This window comes from Populus alba, chromosome 11, assembly GCF_005239225.2.
Source record: "Populus alba chromosome 11, ASM523922v2, whole genome shotgun sequence".
Lineage (NCBI taxonomy): Eukaryota > Viridiplantae > Streptophyta > Magnoliopsida > Malpighiales > Salicaceae > Populus > Populus alba.
Genome location: NC_133294.1, coordinates 19,181,730 through 19,200,905, shown reverse-complemented (window position 1 = coordinate 19,200,905; position 19,176 = coordinate 19,181,730). Strand labels below are relative to the sequence as shown.

At 33.4% G+C, this 19,176-nt stretch overlaps 1 protein-coding gene across 1 annotated transcript; it reads left to right on the top strand.

Moving 5' to 3' along the window:
* Positions 1 to 813: 813 nt before the first annotated feature.
* On the top strand, positions 814 to 2,767 carry LOC118031392 (transcription factor RAX1). The gene is made up of 3 exons (XM_035035783.2): positions 814 to 1,306; positions 1,515 to 1,644; positions 1,831 to 2,767. The coding sequence occupies exons 1-3, from the start codon at positions 1,171 to 1,173 to the stop codon at positions 2,600 to 2,602; spliced, it is 1,038 nt and encodes a 345-aa protein (XP_034891674.1). The 5' UTR covers positions 814 to 1,170; the 3' UTR covers positions 2,603 to 2,767.
* The last annotated feature ends 16,409 nt before the right edge of the window (positions 2,768 to 19,176 follow it).

Here is a 19,176-nt window from a genome sequence, read left to right as displayed (position 1 = left end):
CAAAAAAAAAACAAAAAAAAATCCCATACAATTTTTGCTCGGGTCAGTGCTGCCGTAGTCATTTGATCATTAACATGGACTGGTGGGTGACGGCCGTCGGTGAAGCATTCCATGTTTAATGATTATGGACACGCCCGTTTCAAAGGACAAACCATAACAAAACCATATCCTTAGGTTCCATCGTGTTTTACTTTTCTTTTGTCATTTGATCGCACCTACCAACACAGAAGAATCCCTCTCATTTCTACAGAATTTCAATATTTGGTGGCGTCCTTGCCTTTTTTCCTTGTGGAAACCATGGAGCTTTGAAATCTCCCCATCAGTCCAAGGAATTGACCTACGATATAAATTAGCTTCAACATTGTAACCTGAAGCAAGTTTGGTTCTTGATATTTGTTAATCTTGACATGCAATGACTCTGGACGATTATTATAAAAAAACAAAACAAAAAAAAGACCGTGGAGTACTCAAGCTTCATAGCTTTTGTGTAAGGAGATATATCTATCACTAGAAAATAGGGTGCTCGATCAAATGTATTTCAATTACATATTCAAGTAGATTTAATTAATATCACATGTAACAAAAAATAAAATAAAATAAAAGATTTTTCTGATATATATATATAGGATGGTGTGAAAACCGTGGATTAATTTCTGAAATCTCAACATCATGTAGTCTTAGTCTAACAGTAGCAGCTAAGTATGTATAAATTAAATAAATTCATACAGCTAAATGCAATAAAGTGGTAGTAATTAATATGAAATATACCTCATTATACATCGTGTCATTTGGTTGATGTATGCCCCCACTGAATTATGCCAGATTGGCTTGCAGAGATCCATGGGAAATAACAAATGAAGAGCCCTTTTGCTAAATAAAATTGATTCTGAACTAAGTAAGAAAGACAAGAGGAAAAACCCTACCCTCCTGCACTCCCTTTCCAATTTCTGGACTTTTCTATAGCAGACACTCTCTTTTATGCCATACCCCGCTTTTAAATATCATATAGCTGTTTATCCCTTTCCAGCCTTTATATTTCCTTTTTAATTATCCCCTATTTGCATCTCCTTCGTCATCTCTCTCTCCCCTATAATTGCTAGCTTTGACATACATAGAAGGAGAAAGAGAAGCTAGCTAACATCATACTGAAAGAAACACAAAAGAAGAAGTATGGGGAGGGCTCCTTGCTGCGACAAAGCCAACGTCAAGAAAGGCCCATGGTCACCTGAAGAAGATGCGAAGCTCAAGTCATATATAGAGCAGCATGGCACTGGCGGTAACTGGATTGCTTTGCCTCAAAAAATTGGTAATATTTCAACTTACAGCCGCATGCACAGCTCTTTTTCAGTTGTATCTTTAGCCTCGCCTTGCTTTCTCCCTTTGATCTCCTTCTCTTAATTAACTTCTTCTTGATTGATGCATGTCCTATATTTAATTTAAAGGAATTTGAAGTTGGGTCAAGTTGTTCGATTATATCTTATGCAATCAAGACACGGGTGTTGTTTCTGAATCAGGTCTTAAGAGATGCGGCAAGAGCTGCCGCCTTAGATGGTTAAATTATCTTCGCCCGAATATTAAGCACGGAGGCTTCTCTGAAGAAGAAGATAACATAATTTGCAGCCTTTACATTAGTATCGGAAGCAGGTTTGTATCTATCACTGATAGCCGCTTAATTAGTTACTAATTAGGATTCTGAAGAAACCATCCACCTATATAATTGGGACTCGTATTTCATGCTTAAACTCATGAACTAGCTAGATTAATTATACTAGTAATATTCTAGGTTTAGCATGCTAAAATTAAATGACTTTGCTTGCGCGTGATCAACAGATGGTCCATAATTGCAGCACAATTGCCAGGAAGAACCGATAATGATATAAAGAACTACTGGAACACAAGGCTGAAGAAGAAGCTTCTTGGCAAGCAGCGAAAAGAGCAACAGGCTCGCAGAAGTAGTGGCCTAAAGCAAGAAATGAAGAGAGGAAATGGAAATCCCGTGGTTCCAGCTGATAACAATAACCAAAACCCTTATTGGCCAGAGCTGCCTATACTCGCTCCCACACCATACTCTAACCATGAACCGCATTTCAATGACCATTCCTCTATCAGGAAATTACTCATCAAGCTTGGAGGAAAATTTTCTGATGATGATCAAGTGAATCACAATGCGATGAATCCCCAATTCCCAGCTGATTTATCCTATACCCAACAGCTCTATGATAATCAGTCCATCAATGTCTCCTCTTCTGCTCCGATGGAGGAGACCTTGGAAGATACTGATGCTCAGTTTGCACAAACACAGTACGACATAGATGGGGCTGCAGGTTTGCAAATGTTGCAAGGACAAAGCAGTTTTCCGGCGGGGCTTGAGCAAATGGTTAGCAGCAACCCGCCACGACTGGACGGGCTGGAGTTTCTGTTAGGTGATGATATGGTCAATAACAGAATTAGGACTGCTTATGGCACCGAAAGCATGATTGATTGCGGTGAGATGACCTCTCTGATTTTTCCTCCTGGTGCTTCAAGTTGTGAAGGGATCATACAGCAAAGGTTGCTGCAAGAATGTGCCTTTGATGAGCCAAGGTACCCTGGGTCGCTATAATGTACATGTATGTTTGGTATACTTAGATTTGTTGCAATATTAGGAAAGTGGTGTTGGATCTTATCTTATTGAACTTATTTTGTGACATGGTTTGCCTTCGATTTATGTTGACGGAGGTTTTATATATATATGCTGCATTCTATTTGTTGATCAAACTCAAAGCTTCTAAAGGGGTATGTTTCAATTAACACGAGGACAAAAAATATTAGCTGTTAAGAGGATTTCGAAGGCATATAGTTCTTAAATGCATGATAATCTTATGATAGAAGTTAAATGTACCACAGAACTTCAGCAATTCCATTCCATAAAAATCTCCAATAGCATGCAGGAGCCTAATTAGACATCTTATAGGCATTTTTAGGGTTAATTAACATGATCAGGTCCATATAAATCAAATAACTTTTGCCATTGAAATTAGTCTCCTTAATATTGTGATTATTTTGATCCATTTTAATCCAATTTCTTAAACTATTTCTAATAACACAATTCGTTAATCAAGCTCTAAAAAATTAGGATGTTCGATTTTTTTGCATTTCATGAACATAGGCCTCCAATGTTAATGTTTGAAAGCACAAATTTGTATATCCGGAATTTGAACGCACCAATCCTCATTGAGATGGAAGCCTCTACATGGATTAGGAAAATGTTCTTTGCGCGCCTATATATGATTTTAAATACATGCATAATTTATAATCTAGCAGATATTAACTAGCCATTTTTTGTTGATTAATTAATTTTATAGATAAAAAGTTGTTTTTCCAACTTCAAGGTAAGTCAAGAGTCACCATCACTGTAAATGAATCTTTCCAAATTTCCTTTTTAGGCTGAATTTATTCCAGCCCTACGAGTATCCTAATCCTAATCCTAATTTAAAGAAGAAGAATAGGAACTAGCTAGGAAGCACCAGCTAATCCTTGCTGCTAATAGTCAAGCATTGAATATCATGCAGAATTACTCCTCCTAATTCATATTCAATTGGTCAGGTAGGTATACTAATCCATGCATGGTTTTATGCATCATCCACCCGCTTCTTTATATATATATACTTGGAGTATGAGATTTCATCAGTAGTTCAAATGTTATATTTATATTATTACAGCATAAGTGCCCTTTAATGGAATTTCAACGGTGCTAATTTCAGCAGCAATGGCATTAAATGCATTATTTGGAGCTGTTTTAACGAATTGTTGTGACATAATTAATTAAGCATTGATAATTAGTGGCAGTCATGGAGGATTTCAGTGCTGTTCATCTATTCTGGCGATCAGAATGGATAAACGTTGCTACATATGGCAACAGACAGAAGTTCTAGCAGCGTTTTTGAAAAACGCAAGGTACTGACTTCTGGCTGCGACATTGTATACAGCTGTCGCTAAACATGTTAAGGGTTATCTATCAATGTATTGCAGCGTTTGAGGTTCTCTCCCTCTTTTTTCATTTTGTTTTTTCGTTCAATGAGGGCCGCCTTGTGCTTGACTTTACCACAGCAATTAGTCAATCAGTGACAAGCTTCAGGTCAAGCTCCCTTTTTTCGAGTTTGTTTATAGAAATATACATTGCCATGATGACATACACACGTAATAGTATTCTTGTGTGATTAATAATTAAATTCTCTTGATTATTATCAATAAAAAGTTGCCATGATGACATTTGATTTGTGTCAATATTATTTCACCATGCCCACCAATGCTCAATTGTTGAACAATGTCGGCATCGTAAGAATCGGGCCAGGAACAAAACATTATTCCAGCAGCGCTTCTCCTTTTTCAGAATTACATTGTAGAAAAGTCTTCGTTTCCAAAATATAATTCTTCCAAGTTATCACTCATTGTGAACCTTGTATAATAGCTTGGATCATAGCTTGATAATCATGACTACAGCATATCTTTGGTAGATTCCCATGTTTTATTATTTAGATTATTTTGAAGTCCAAGTAAAAACAAAGTTGTTAACTCACAAACAAAAACACTAATTCATAATAAAAATTATATAGATTATATCTTGTAATTTTAAGATTATATATTTATTTTTGTGTTTTTAATTTAATGAAAGAGCAACAATATTCAAATATTATAGTGTGTGAGTTAAATTCTCAAAAGGAGACACTCAATGATATATGCATGGATGTGCTAGCTAGCTTCAAATTTATTGAAAATAACAAAAAATAAATTTCATAAATGTACGAAATGTGATTAATTAAAGCTGATTATGATCTCAACTCAATGTTGTTGATGGTTGTGACTGTAAATTTAATAAGGAAGATAAGGGAGTATGTATGGCATTATTTGAAAGAAAGAAATAAAGCTTGGCCTGACCATGCTTCTCTTATAAGATTCTTTTGAGTGCATGACTTGAATTGCTATAATATTAAATGAGATGCCGATCGTTACCTAACAAACGACCAATTAAGCTGCAATCATTTAACAAGCAAAACCCCTAATTAATCAACATGCTTGTGCTCATGATGAATAATCTTCTTAAGTTATCCGCTTTTCGTTTTCATCATTATGAAAAATAAAATCCCTTTTGAGACATGATTCTTTCTTTCATCCGGAAGATGTATTTTATTTTATTTTATTTGTTTTCTTTAGATAACTGTTAAGTACTTAACATTGTTCTGACTTAGCTTGAATGAAAACACTATATACTTAAATAATATTCCCATTCATATATATGGTCACTCTGCATAATATATGCTTGCCCAAAAATGACTATATATCCTTATTTATCTTCTATTGATCATTTAATTATATGGATCACCAGTTTAATTTCTCAGGTCAAGTCACTCAAGTTCTTCCATGCGTGCTGTATATTGAGTTTTTCTTGTTTGAATCGTGTGCTTGATCATAAGCAGCTGCTCAAACGAGAAATTAACCAAATCATATATAGGTTTTTATTCGTTGATGTCAAGTAAGGACATAATCTGCCAACGTTAAATTTTATCCACAAATGTATCATAATCCTGTCTTTGAACAAAAGTTGGGGAATGGACCTACTGGTTAATTATTTTTGCTACATGCGTGCTACAGTTTCCTGCAGGTTATAAGGAAGCACACGAAGGGAAACAAATTTCGAGAAGATTATAACCCGAAGGAGCCCAGTATTTCAGAATCAAACTGAATCTCCGTGATTTGCTTAACCTTTTTGGGTTCATCTATATATGAGCTGACTACAAATGCCATAGTTGGACACAGTTGTGAAACTCTAGATCAAATTAAACTATATCTTAATTCGAGTTGACAAAACATTGGTTGGTACGCCATGGTCATAATTTGTTAGGATTAGTTGACAAACTTTGAAAAGCTTCAATCTAGTTTTGTCAAGGCTGTTCAAAATGTTGGCCCCATGAATTAATCCATTAATTAGCATGCACAACTTACGAGAAAACAACAATTGTATAATTTGTAAAAATATATATATATATATATATATATATATATATATATATATATATATATGTCGTCATCCATTTTATCTGTTCAAATTTGAATGAAGGATTTCAATTCATACCCAAGCCATTCGAAAGTGTCGCTACTCAGCTAAAATTGATGTAATTCAGGGTATACATTTAAGAGAGCTGTAATACAAATTTCCTCATAGAATATCCGTGTATATATATATATATGATAATGCTTAATAAAATATTATTATTCTTATATTTTTTTTTATTTTACTCGGGTAGTGCTAACGGGTGTCCTTAGAGTAATCATTAATAGTCATTGAAAATATATAAGTTATATATAAAGAATTTTTAGGTAGGTTCATAACGAAATTGATAAAAGACTTATCTCTTTTTAGGTTCATAACGAAATTGATAAAAGAATTATTAAAAGAATTATCTCAATTTAAAATATATTAAATTTATTAAATGAAATTTCAAAAATAACATATTAATAGGCATGATCCTTTAAATAAATTAATAACATTTGGGCCTAAAACTCGTGGAAAACCCATTATTATCTTCCTCGCCATTTTGTTATTAAAAGCTTTTGTAATTTTTATTTTAAAAATCATTTTAATCCAATAAAAAACTCAGGCTATATTGGATGGAATTTAAAAAATAATTTTATATTAAAACTATAACATCCAGTCGCCAAGAAGACATAAATCATTATTTGGCCCACATCATTAATAACAGTTTTCAATAGTTTCTTTCCAAATAATAACTAATTTTAAGTTAGCGCCTGTTTGGACAGTGTTTCAATATAAATTTTCAAAACTTTTGAATTTTATTTTTAAATATTTTTTTATATTTTTAATTTATTTTAATATGCTGATATTAAAAATATTTTTTTAAAAATATTATTTTGATATAATTACAAACAAAAAATACTTTAAAAAAATAATAGTTATTATTCCAACATAATCCTGTATTTTTACAATAATCTTCTAGATTGCAGACATTTAAAGAATACATTTCAACTTGAAGTGGACAAAAACAAACATAAACCCTAGCATGGAAAGGAGGGACGGGATAAAGTAATTACCCCAACTTTGATACGGAATTAATAAACTTGGATATTAATTTAAACTAGTAAAAATTAAGCTTTTATATATATATATATATATATAAACTAATTTAATGCAATAAAGCTAAAAAAGGAATATCCCTCTTCGAAAGGAAACATGACAGAAAAGGCTCTAAACAAAAAACCAAGATTTAAAAATGAGAGGCATAGCAGCACATTCTGCGCCTGGCAACTCGATGACGATAATAAGCACCAAAATGTCCGTGATTAATAAAGGCCCATGGCCAAGCAGCAGCCAAGCCATGACAACAGCCAGCCGACGACTTCTGTCACCTCTTTTTCATTTTATATAAAATGCTAACCCCTCCCTATGACACATTATTTTGAATTAATGTTTGTTTATACAATGAAAGTGACACTCACTAACATGATAAATTCTCTTTCATTTGTCCGACTTTCAGACCTCACCATCTTGTTCTTCTTAGGGAAGTGATTGTTTAAAAAGCATCTTAGCGTGAGGTATAAGGACGCTCATTTTAATGTGTGTTTGGGATTAATGGTGGTTAAGGTTTTTTTTTTTTTTTTTAAATAGCTATTTTGCTTGAAAATATATTGAAATAAAAAATTTTCAGATTTTTTTTTTAATTTTTAACATCAACACTTTAAAAAACACTAAAAAAAACAATCAATTTAAAATTTTTTTTAAAAATAAAAAATACTTTTAAAAAGCAACAAATAATAGAAGCATTCACAAACATGCCTAAATTTTGATTCTGAGAAGAAAAATATAACAACCTCAATTGCACTTCATTATGATGTTAAAAGGAGATGATTATAGTTCCTAGAATTATGGGTTCTGTCAATTTTTTATTTTGATGAATTATATATGTATACATGCTAGATAGATGGCCCATACTATAACGCAGCCGACCTAAATGTTTTTCTACTATAAAAAAAAATGCTAAGGCCATTTTAAGTGTTCCCAAAGAAAAAAAAAAAAGAAAAAAAAAGAGAGAGAGATCTGAGTCATTGATTTAATAAGTTCACATAATTCTGATAATACAAATAAAAAAAATATAATGAGTACAATTGATGAACTGATAAAAAAATTTATAATGAAAAAAAAAAAAAATATATATATATATATATATATATAAAACAATTCGAACCCATTTGAGCTAGCATGCCAAATTTGCAACCCAGTTGTGATACTAGGGGGTAACTTTTGTTTAAAAGAAAATTCAATAAAATAATAAAACTCAATTATCAAATAATTCAATATCGAATGATGAAACTAGAAAAAAAATTAATTAAAAAAAGTTAATGAAAATTTTTTTTTAGTCAACTCGGGTTAACTCGTTAACCTCACAACCATAGACATAAAGATTGGGATAACTCCGTAGCAAGAAAGCAAAAAAAAAAAAAAAAAAAGCTCAAGAACAAATTACCAATAAATCAAAAGTTGAAGAATAAGATCAAGGAAAAACCAAATCTAAAAAAGAACCTAAAAAAACCAAAGTCACCTTGTGACACTTGTCATGAGCTCGAGATTAATACCATAAAAGGGCAAATCCTAAAAATAACAAAGTCAAATTCTTAACCAATAATATATATATATATATATATATATATATTATATATATATTATATATATATTCTTTAAAAAATAAAATGAAATGATGATCGTTTGAGTGCTACCTTGGTGATCAATTTTGTTGGCTGTTTGTACCAATATAATTTCTCCTCCATAAATAAAATGTGTGTGTATTTCTAAAAAAAAACTAGTTATTTATAATTGTTATAATCACATTAACCGCTCAAACAATCAACCAATTCAGATTGATCGATTTCTCCAATATTCTCAAGCATTCATTATTGATGAACAAGTAGTTGATCAGTTCATTTGGTAACGTCAAACGTTTCATTGATTTATGTAAAACTTTAGTTTTAACAAATTAACCGTGATAAATTCTTAGAATTGACTGCCTTAGATTATATGAGATTATTTATCAATAATTTAATATATGTAGAGTGAAGTATTTAGTTCATTTTAATTGTGCTATTAAATAAGATTATAAAAGATTTATATGAGCACTAAAATGGATATTTAATCTAAGTCTTCACTTTGCTTTTTTCATAGATTTCTTGATTGATTTCTTCATGAAATTCATCATGTTTGTTGATATAAAGATACTATATGGGCACTAAAAGAATGATTTTCTTTTCCTAATTTTAAGATTTCTCTCTTTAAAATCACAAGTTCCCAACCTCTTTAAAGTTTCTAATTAAGTTTGTTCTCTTAGTAGGTTTGAAAAATAAAGAATTCTTTATTTAATAATGGCTTTCACCCCTAATCATAATAATTTTTCCTCTTAGTTTTTTTTTTTTTTGTTGAGGATTACACTAGTTTACAAATTATGTAGAAGATATATACACTTAATGTTTAAATTAGTAAATGCAAGGAAAGAAAACTTTGAGAGAGCAATGGGGTGCGAGGTGGTCATGATTATGAAGAGGTGATCATTCTGATTATTCTGATTAAGTTCGAATGACCTCACCAAGCCACGCCTTGGTCCAAACGGGTTGTCCGACATGCTTCTTAAGGATATACTTGATGTTGTCGGAAAGCATGAGAAAGTCAACATTCCCATCATCGTCACACTCACCAGCTAGTGGTCAAGCTTAGTTACTCCATTAGTCTGGATTTGCAACCCATGACAATTCTAACTAATATGTGGTAGCTTGTTCTACATGTGGCATTGCTTTACAATGTGCAACCTCGCTCGTTTCAACCTCAGCATGCTGCCCGTTATTACAAAAGAAAATATTGTGTTCCTGCTTAAAGTGACATGGGGAGAGATTGTCATTTACAGATCTTCTGATGTTGCTTTCAATTACAGTTATTGTTTGTTGAGTTTATCTTGCTTTCAAACCGTTACTTGAACATGAGGGAAGTGTTGTTTCAATTCTTCATTCACACCAAACATCGCCGTGTCAATCATGTTTACACATGACAGGTTCAACAGCTACAGCCATGTAAGAATTTCTGTTGTATACTAATGAGATGACACTCGTACATCATTCTTTTCTTATGTGCACAAAGAGGCGAAAAAGAGAGCAAGTAAGATCTTATGGATAAGCCTCACAATGCTATACCTTGTAGAGTATAGAGCAACTAAATTTTCAGCCAAAATCCCACTTGTAAATCTTTCTTGTGTGACACGATTCTATAATGACACCATACTGTGGCCACCAAACTTCTCTCAAAATACCGTTGTGGCACTGGAAAAACACCATCAGTGAGTAGATGGCGTTTATATGTACAGGATAAGCTAGTCACCTCCCCAATAGAACCTTCTTTCCAAAATTGGCAAGTACAGCAAGGGTTCACTTCTTCAGCTGGGCTTCTTTTCCTGAAAAGGAAGAGTAAACTGACAAATTACACTTGATTAGGAGAATATAGAGTTCGTCTTCAAAAGGTTTTGGGTGAAACAAACTGACCTTGGTGCCCTCTTCATCGGCCTCGGATGTTTGTGCCTGGACAGAGCTTGTGTACTGATTCACAGAATTCATGGGAAGTTAGCGGTAACTGACAGTAGGCTGAATGCAACTGTTGATGGATCTCTTCCTCCGCCAGACTGCTCATCTCGTTCTATAGCCATCTCCGTAAAAGAACCTGAACAGAAAATAATTATTAACTTCTGGACAGCACAGGAAGAGAGAGATTCAAAAGCAAACCAGTTCTCATGATCAACACTGTGCAACATCCTTCTTAAAAATTTGGGGAAAATCGCTGGGCCTGCAATACTCATAATAGAAGTGGCAAATTAAATCATGAATGGTGCAAACCCGATGCGACTGAGAGATTTTTTAATTCCAAAAACCCAAGAGATCATGTTGTTGTCAGCACCAATGAATAAGAATTGTGTGTTGTGAACAATAGGCCACATATTGTCCACGCGCTTCATACTTTTATCTTTATGTTATACATGACAATCTGCAATAGAATGAAAACTGAGAGCCTGATATAAATAGACACCTCTAAATAGGACTACATTGATGGAATATAAGCGATCAAAGAATAACATAATAGAAAAACTATTTAAGGTCCAGCTTTCTCTCAGCACCCAGTTTTTGCACCTCCTATTTTACTGTTAGCAATTATAGTTTCATCAAATAACTTCCTAATTCCTAAGGTAGCTCCTCTCCTTTCCTCCCGACCCAAAAGAAATGGGTGAAAAGCAAATATATGATCATGGCAGAGAACAACATCCCTTACACATGCAACCTCTAGATAAGTTTTGGAATACTTCTATTAAACCCAAGAGAAACAACAGGAAGTGCATGGGAATTTTTTAATTTTTTTTTGTTTTCAACTCCACATTTCGAACACAGGGTCCATTTTTTCGGGCACCCAGTTACTTTGGAATTTTCTATTACTATTTCCTCATACTCGAGAACATTGTCTTTAAATACTAGAAAAGGTTAACGCTTAGATGGAAAGTATACGATGTACTGAGAACTCAAGCTTAAGTAAGGAAGTGTAATCACTCAAACTGCCAGAATTTGGAAATCAGAATAGGTTGTGGCAACAAAATACTTTCAAATTCAAACATTCAAATAGCATCGTTGTGCAACAAATATAGTCAGAATTCAATATCAACTGGTGCCCAGCCTCAAATTGTTTTCACATAAGAAATTTAATAAAGAGAGCTTCGTTTCCTCCCACTTGGTTCCGAACAAGTTCAGAAGATGCAAAAAATCACTGAACCAAGCTACCAGTAAATACTATGCTCAATTAATTTCAACTGGCAATAAAGGGTACTGGACATCAAGTGATTGAAAACAATCAGATGTGTTAAAGGATAAGATGTATTGAACACAGGCAAAACCACTATAATATATCAATGGTACAAATTACAATTACAAAGCTCCCTGCAAGGCGAAGAATAAACCATGTAAAATTAAATATCTAGCCAATTTTATGAACAATGTAAACAAGGACAGAAAGACAAAGATTGGAGAGGTTGTCACCGTGTTGATATTCGATATACCAGAATATGCCAGTATAAAAAGTAATCAGTCAAGAAGGGCAATATTAAAGTGCCATATACCGAAATAGGTGAATTGCCAATGTAGACCAAAACAGCAAGACTCTTGGTAACTCAGTATGATATATGTGTTGAAAGGACACAAAAGAACCATCTTATAATGAGTCTTATGGGTTTCTAAGAAGGTGTTTTTTAAATGGAAATTGGTTAGAGGAGAGAAAAAGGCTTGCATCACTTCAAACATGAAGACTTGCCCAACCTGAGTTAAAAACATAAGTCCAAATGAAGCTAGCCGTGCCATGGTATTCAGAAACCAAATTATAATCATACTAATTTGATGAGACTTAACAAAGCTTTTTCATTTTAATTGAAGAATCCATACACATAAAAAATAAAATAATAGAGGAAAATAATGGTAATGAAATGGTAATGCCCTGATTGCATCTGTAATGCAACATTACAAGATTTATCACTCCCATAACTTGCTGCGGTAAGATTAGACTCCAGAAGAATAGTATATATCGCAAACTGATGCATCAGATACTAAACTAAAACTAGCCAATAGCGTCGGCAAATGTAAATAATTTTTCAAGTTGTGGGGAGGGAAATTTATTGAGTGTATTTCCAGAATTACAGAAACTCACCTGATTTGGTATTGCTTTGGCAAGTTCTAACAGAATGTCTCCTACACTAGATAACTTATATTGATTACGCAAGAGAAAATCCTGATATCGATTAACAAAGAACATTCCAAATTTGTGAAATTACATGAGATTTTTCAAGCTACTGCACTCCTTTTCCTTCGACTATGAAGAAACATGGCCCCTCACTGTGAACAGCATCATTGAATCGGTGGAACAGTAATACAGAAACAACATTAATGATAACGCTTGGCATGTGTAACCGTCAGTACAATGGTTTATAAGGTCCCTGCAACAATCAGCACAGGGTAAGTTGCAGCAAACTAATCATATTTTAGAGTCTGCGATGTCCTAAATAGCTTTTATCTCTTCTCAGTCCTCATCATTGTGTTCAAGAAGAACTCAAAAAACTTTGAAAGTGAGCTACAAAATGGAATAGTTAAAATTAAGCTATAACTAGAATATAATATATCATTATTTCTGAGCCATGCTGATGACAGTTAGGCTAGACAACAGCCTTTCCTTCATAGCATGCTGGAACTAGTAGAAGTAACGCTTTTGAGCACAGGAAAATTAAATACAATTATCCTTTTTTTCCCCCCCCCCCTTTGCCTATGTTACCTATGTGCAGGAAAATGTAGAATGAGCACAATTGATGGATCAATAAAAGCTGCTAAGTCAGAAACTAATAAATGCTAGAAGAAAACAATGGTCTTCTGGGAGACTCAAAATTATCTAGTTGTACTTAGTTGTAAGATTCACTGTAATTTTAATATGCACCGAGATTCCAACACTCATATATATTACTGAACATACAACAGTTTGTAGAATCTCATTGTCTTATTCTGTTTAGTTTTGGGAAAGAAGAGCAGACATCAACTGAATTTCACATATCAAAAGCATTGCTAAACTGGCTGTGGTCACATAAAGACCAAGTTAACACAGAGACAAAAATCCAATAACATGAAACATGCTAGGACCGACCAGCTCATCATGTGAAATTCAATAGATGTACTTACTGTTATGAAACCCTCTCTAGAATAAGGAATATGTGTTGTGATCAGATTTTTCTAGTGTGAGTCTTTAAGCCTTGTACAAAAGGTCACTGGAGCTAAGAATACAGAACCAGAAGACTATAGAGAATGCCAGAAAGAGTGATGCTATCCTTCCGGATTGCCAAAGTGTCTAAATGGTATACAGAGATTTGACCATAACATCAGTGGTTCTGGGCAATTTCGTCTGTCACACCATGACATGGGATTTGGTGATTGAAGCATCTGTGTGGCAATCCACATGCAGATAGGCGGGTCTTGAAAATAACAAAAGCAGCAGAACGCTCCTGTATTGCAGCCAGGTAAAAAGAATTAGCTAACAAAGCAAGCAGGCTATAAAACTTGTATGAAAGCCAAAGTCGCTGGGCAAATACTATTGGCTTTTCTAACCCCAACAGGCACATAAATGTTAAAAAGTAAACTTAACACTAAACAATCAACAACATCTGTTACCCAATATAAAAATAGAATAACTACTCACTTGAAGTTGCAGAAAAACAGCTTATGCATTCACAATGAGTGACATATCCCTAAAAACATATGAAATTGCTTATATTGTTTGTACCCTCCTAATTACAGGCACTTAATCTACTGCATGAATAAGAAACTTTGCTTGTACCGAAGCAGAGACAGAAACAAAGAGGGTGGCAGAAAACCACATATCCTTGAGCAATTACTTAGTATCTGTAAACTCCTAACTCCTAATAGGAGCCACTCGGGAATGCTAGTGAAGGGTGCACAAACAAATACTTCAGAAAAACTACTTGCTCGTGCTGTTTAGAGAATGAGATGGATGAATAACACAAGCTATAGGAACATGGGAATACAAAAATCTGACATAAAATAAGTGCATGCATAATATTGGAGTTCAGTATTACTAGAAATCAGCTTTGTGCAAAATTTACATTATCACTGGTGGTGGCAAGATTCAAAATTAAATAACTAAATGTCCTTGACACTTTCTGGTTCATTCAGTGAGGACCTTTAAACGAAGTACTTCCTCCACAAGACAACATGGCTTTAAACTTGATTGATCCCCTTGGGAGCAGCCTCTTCATGCAATTATCTCTTTCTGCATCAACCTGCAATCAACATTGCCAATATAAAAACACATATAATTACAAATAATACCAATAACATACCAAAATAGCATGAGGCTATTAACAAGAGGAACCAAAAAGGGACAATCAAATGCCGAGCACAAAATTGTGTTGATATCATTAGCACACTGAAAATCTGAAGATTGACCAAAAAATTAAAAACCATCTAGTTTGTGTAAAATAATTTCAAGCGACATTACATTGTGAACCACTAAAATCAAAGGATGTCTAATTTAAGCATATGTACTATAGTATGGATTAGAAACTTTAATTTTGTTTATAAAATAATTTTTGGTTTGGTATTTTCTCTGACCGGGCCACCATCCATGAAACATCCATTATGAGGTATATATATATAACACTAATTCTAGCATCTATTTTTACAAGAGAGATAAGGCCTCAACCAATTACAGACAAATTGAGGCAAACTTGATCGACAACAGGGAAAAAACTGGGATTTTTTTCAAGAGAATATATTAAGGAAAGATCATTTTGATTGAGGCATGGCAGCGTATACAGCAAATGCATTCATGAACGTAAACAATTGAGTAAATGCGAGACATCATTAGTAAAGAAGGTATTTACCTGTGCAGTTGGTGCACAGAAAGCCCGAACGATGCTCTGACATTTATGTTATGACATTTAAGAGAAGACTATGGAAACAATGACAAGAAAGAAACATTATCTATAAATAGTAGCAACAAAAGATTTGCCTTACAGCTTCGCAGAATTAAGGCTACATTTGGCTGAAAAAGCAGGCTGCCCACAATTGGTGTGGAAGCGTTTTTCCATCATTTTTTTTTGCCAAGACTAATCCACAATATTAGCTGAGTTTAAACATAAGGTGAACACAATTTTTCTTACACCTTTTTAGGCACAAGTCTAGTAGGACCTCACAGACTTCAATAGTTAGAGTGCTTAACCATAATTGAGTAGGTATTGGAAAACAATGAAGTATCACGAGGATGTGGCATTAATTTTGTTGAATGAAGATATCAGTACTTTGTGAAAAGTGATAACCATTCCTAAGCCATCGATACCACCATGTGCAAATTTTTTAGAGAATATTGCATCATATATAGAAAGACAATTCTCAAGAAGATAAAAAAGAACTATGCATTGATACATTAGATTAAAGGTAAACTTGTTTGAGTAAGGCATGCAGGTAAAGCAACTGTGTACTCAACTAATTATGTTAAGACAATACAGTGATCATTGTGAATCATATACTGCACCATTAATTTGAAACTAAACCAATCGATATAAACAAATTTGATGAGACAGTAGCTCGATGCATAATAATTTGTAAAGAATTTCTTCACAGAATTACTGTATGATTCTCCCACCAGATATGGAATTGAACGACAAGAATGGTAAATGACTACTGGATTTGGAGGAAGATGTTGTTATGTGTGCTAGCCTCATCTTGGTGATGCTTTTGTAATTCTTGGAGAGAAGGGGGTGTTGTTATAATCTTAGACACGAATTTGGTACACACAACTTAGGTCACAAATAGATGCATATCATTTCAATTAAGAGAGAGAGGGTGGAAAGAGTATTGTATCATTCATCTGTTCTTAGTACAAGAGAATAGAACACATAGCTGAGCAGGATATGATATATATATGTGATAGCAGTGTGCCCCAAAGCCTGACATGGAATAAATCAAAATAGAGAAATTGATATTAGCCAATCGCATTGGTGGTTTTATACACAGTCGAAGTCAATTAGTTAGACAGGCATTATACAAATCACAACCAGAAGCAACAGTCAGCAAGATTGCAGATATCATCCGAATTGAGATTTATATAAGGAAAAACGATTTAAACTTTCCTCAATTAAATTATTAAAAAGGGAATTCGTGGTCGCGTCTTTTGCAATTATTAAAAGAAAAGGAATATTAAACAAATTAAATAAGTACAAAGAGAGTATTATAAAGGCAGAGGCAAAAGAATCTCAAATTGTTCTGAGAATCTGCTTCCTGATAATTTGTTTCTATAGAGTTCAAAATCAAATGAAAAGGAGAGGTTAGGTAGACCTTCAGGGCAAGCCATAAATCAAAACTAGATCAAGAGGCTAAATCAATTTCTCGATATGAACCAACACAGAGATGGCTTCACAATTAGTATACCGAACCACTTTTATAGTTTGTCCTATAAATGGACATTAACGAGAGATAAAGCTCACGGAGAGTAAATTACTCATCTGGAGCCTTCTTTCAGCATTTGCAATTGTAAATACATAACTCGGCATGGATATGCTTTGTGTTTCATCTCCTGCCCACATAATCTCAACTGAAGCACGCAATGAACAGACACGTAATACAGATGCAAGTAGAGAGAAGAAATCGTGATACTGTATACAAGCTCCAAAGAAATAACATAGGTAGTTACACAAATAGCAAAAAGTAAAATAATTAAGGAAGCAAAATAAATAATAAGAAAAAAAAGAAAAGCAGAAGCAGAAGCATCCATTTCGAATATGACCTCACCTGAAACACAAGTATGCATCTGGAAACACAGACAAGGCCACCAATGGCCAAGATTTCATTTTTCAGTTGTTATCCGCATTGCCTTGACGGATCCAGACTGAGGGCACAAACCTTTCGAAGGAGTAAATGATTTCTGCTAATTTCTGTTGTTCCAAGAGAAGCAAGCCTCCGCGCCCGATACACAATCGTAATTTCTGGTTGTTTTCTTCAATATTGAAGTACAAGTGAAAAAAGCAACACAAAGATATAACCTGTATGTGATAAGCGGCCTAAAGTCAAAAGGGCGTCAATGTCCATCTAATCTCACTGTTTGTTATCTGCCAAAATTAAAATCATCAATAAATATTGTTCAATGTGCAAGGAATTCAAAGAATCTTCAACGAAATCCAACAGCAATTTTACTCTTAGAAATCCGTTGGTGGTGTTTAAATAGACATTGCTACTTTAAACAAAAAATCACCCGCACCCACATTATCAGTCTTTAAAACTAGAAAAGAAAACAAAGTAATGTTGCTAATCAAATTGAAATATGTAAAATGAAATCAGGAACTATGAACAGTAAAGGGGGGGAAATGATAAAGAGAAACACTAGCCTGCCTTATTAGAAGTATCAAGGAGATGCGGAAAATGAAATTGCTTCCCAAACGACGTATCAAAAAAAAGGGAAATCAAAAACAATAATGTGATATTTTTTGCGTTTCAAAGGCCTTAAATGATGATGATGCCAATTTGCCTCGCTTTTTTGTTTTTGTTTTTTTTCTTTCTTTGCTTTCACTAACACATAAACTCCACATGAAAAGAAAGAAATTAATAATTGCAGAGAGAGAAATTGAAATTCGAAAATCATGATAAAATGAAGCTGTCTTAGCTCTTAAATTTGGTTTTGATTAAATAACAAGGAATTTTGGGTGAAGTCAGTTACTACAATCGCATGTGTGTTGGGGAGGGAATGGCACGATGTCCATTTTTTAACGAAAATTTTCGGCAGAGAGCAACTTTTTATTGTGGTTTTTTTGGATTATAAACTGCCATGTGTTTTTGCTTTTGACAGAGAAATTGTGATAATATGTAACTTCACCAAACAGCCTTTGTTCCTTTTTTCTTTTTTTGAGAAAGCAAAACTGTCATTGTTTCTGAACCGCCTCTAAGATACGCTGCACGCGATTCTTACGCGATTAACGAATACTTCATGGCCCTTCGTACTTTGGATTTTTTTTTTAATTAGCAAAATAAATTAATAATTTTAGCGAAATAATATTATTTCAAAAGAAATAAGTGAAATAACATATTTTTATCTTTTCTTACTTTTAAAATGTAATATTTTATTAAATGTCGTTTATTTTTAAGTGCGACAAGATAATTTGTCAATGCTTTATAATATCGAATTTAAATATATCGTGCTTTTAAAACTCGACAATTTGTCAACTCGATTAAATAAAAGTGATATAATTGATCGATTAATTCATATTTGTTCAATTTGTATGTCCTGTCTTTTTTGTGTTTCAAAACACTTTAAAAAAATTTAAAAAAAAAATTTATTTGCTTCAAATTAATATTTTTTTAGTGTTTTCAGAAAATAAAAATAAATATTATTTTGATATATTTTTAAGTGAAAAGCACAATAAAATCACTTTCCAATTAAAATCTTAAAAGGTTATTGTTCATACAATAGTTTCTCATAAATGATTCTAGGCAGTCATCAAATGCGTGATCTGTCATAACTAGATGAGGATCTACCTTAGACAGATTACATGAGACAGCGTAGCAAAT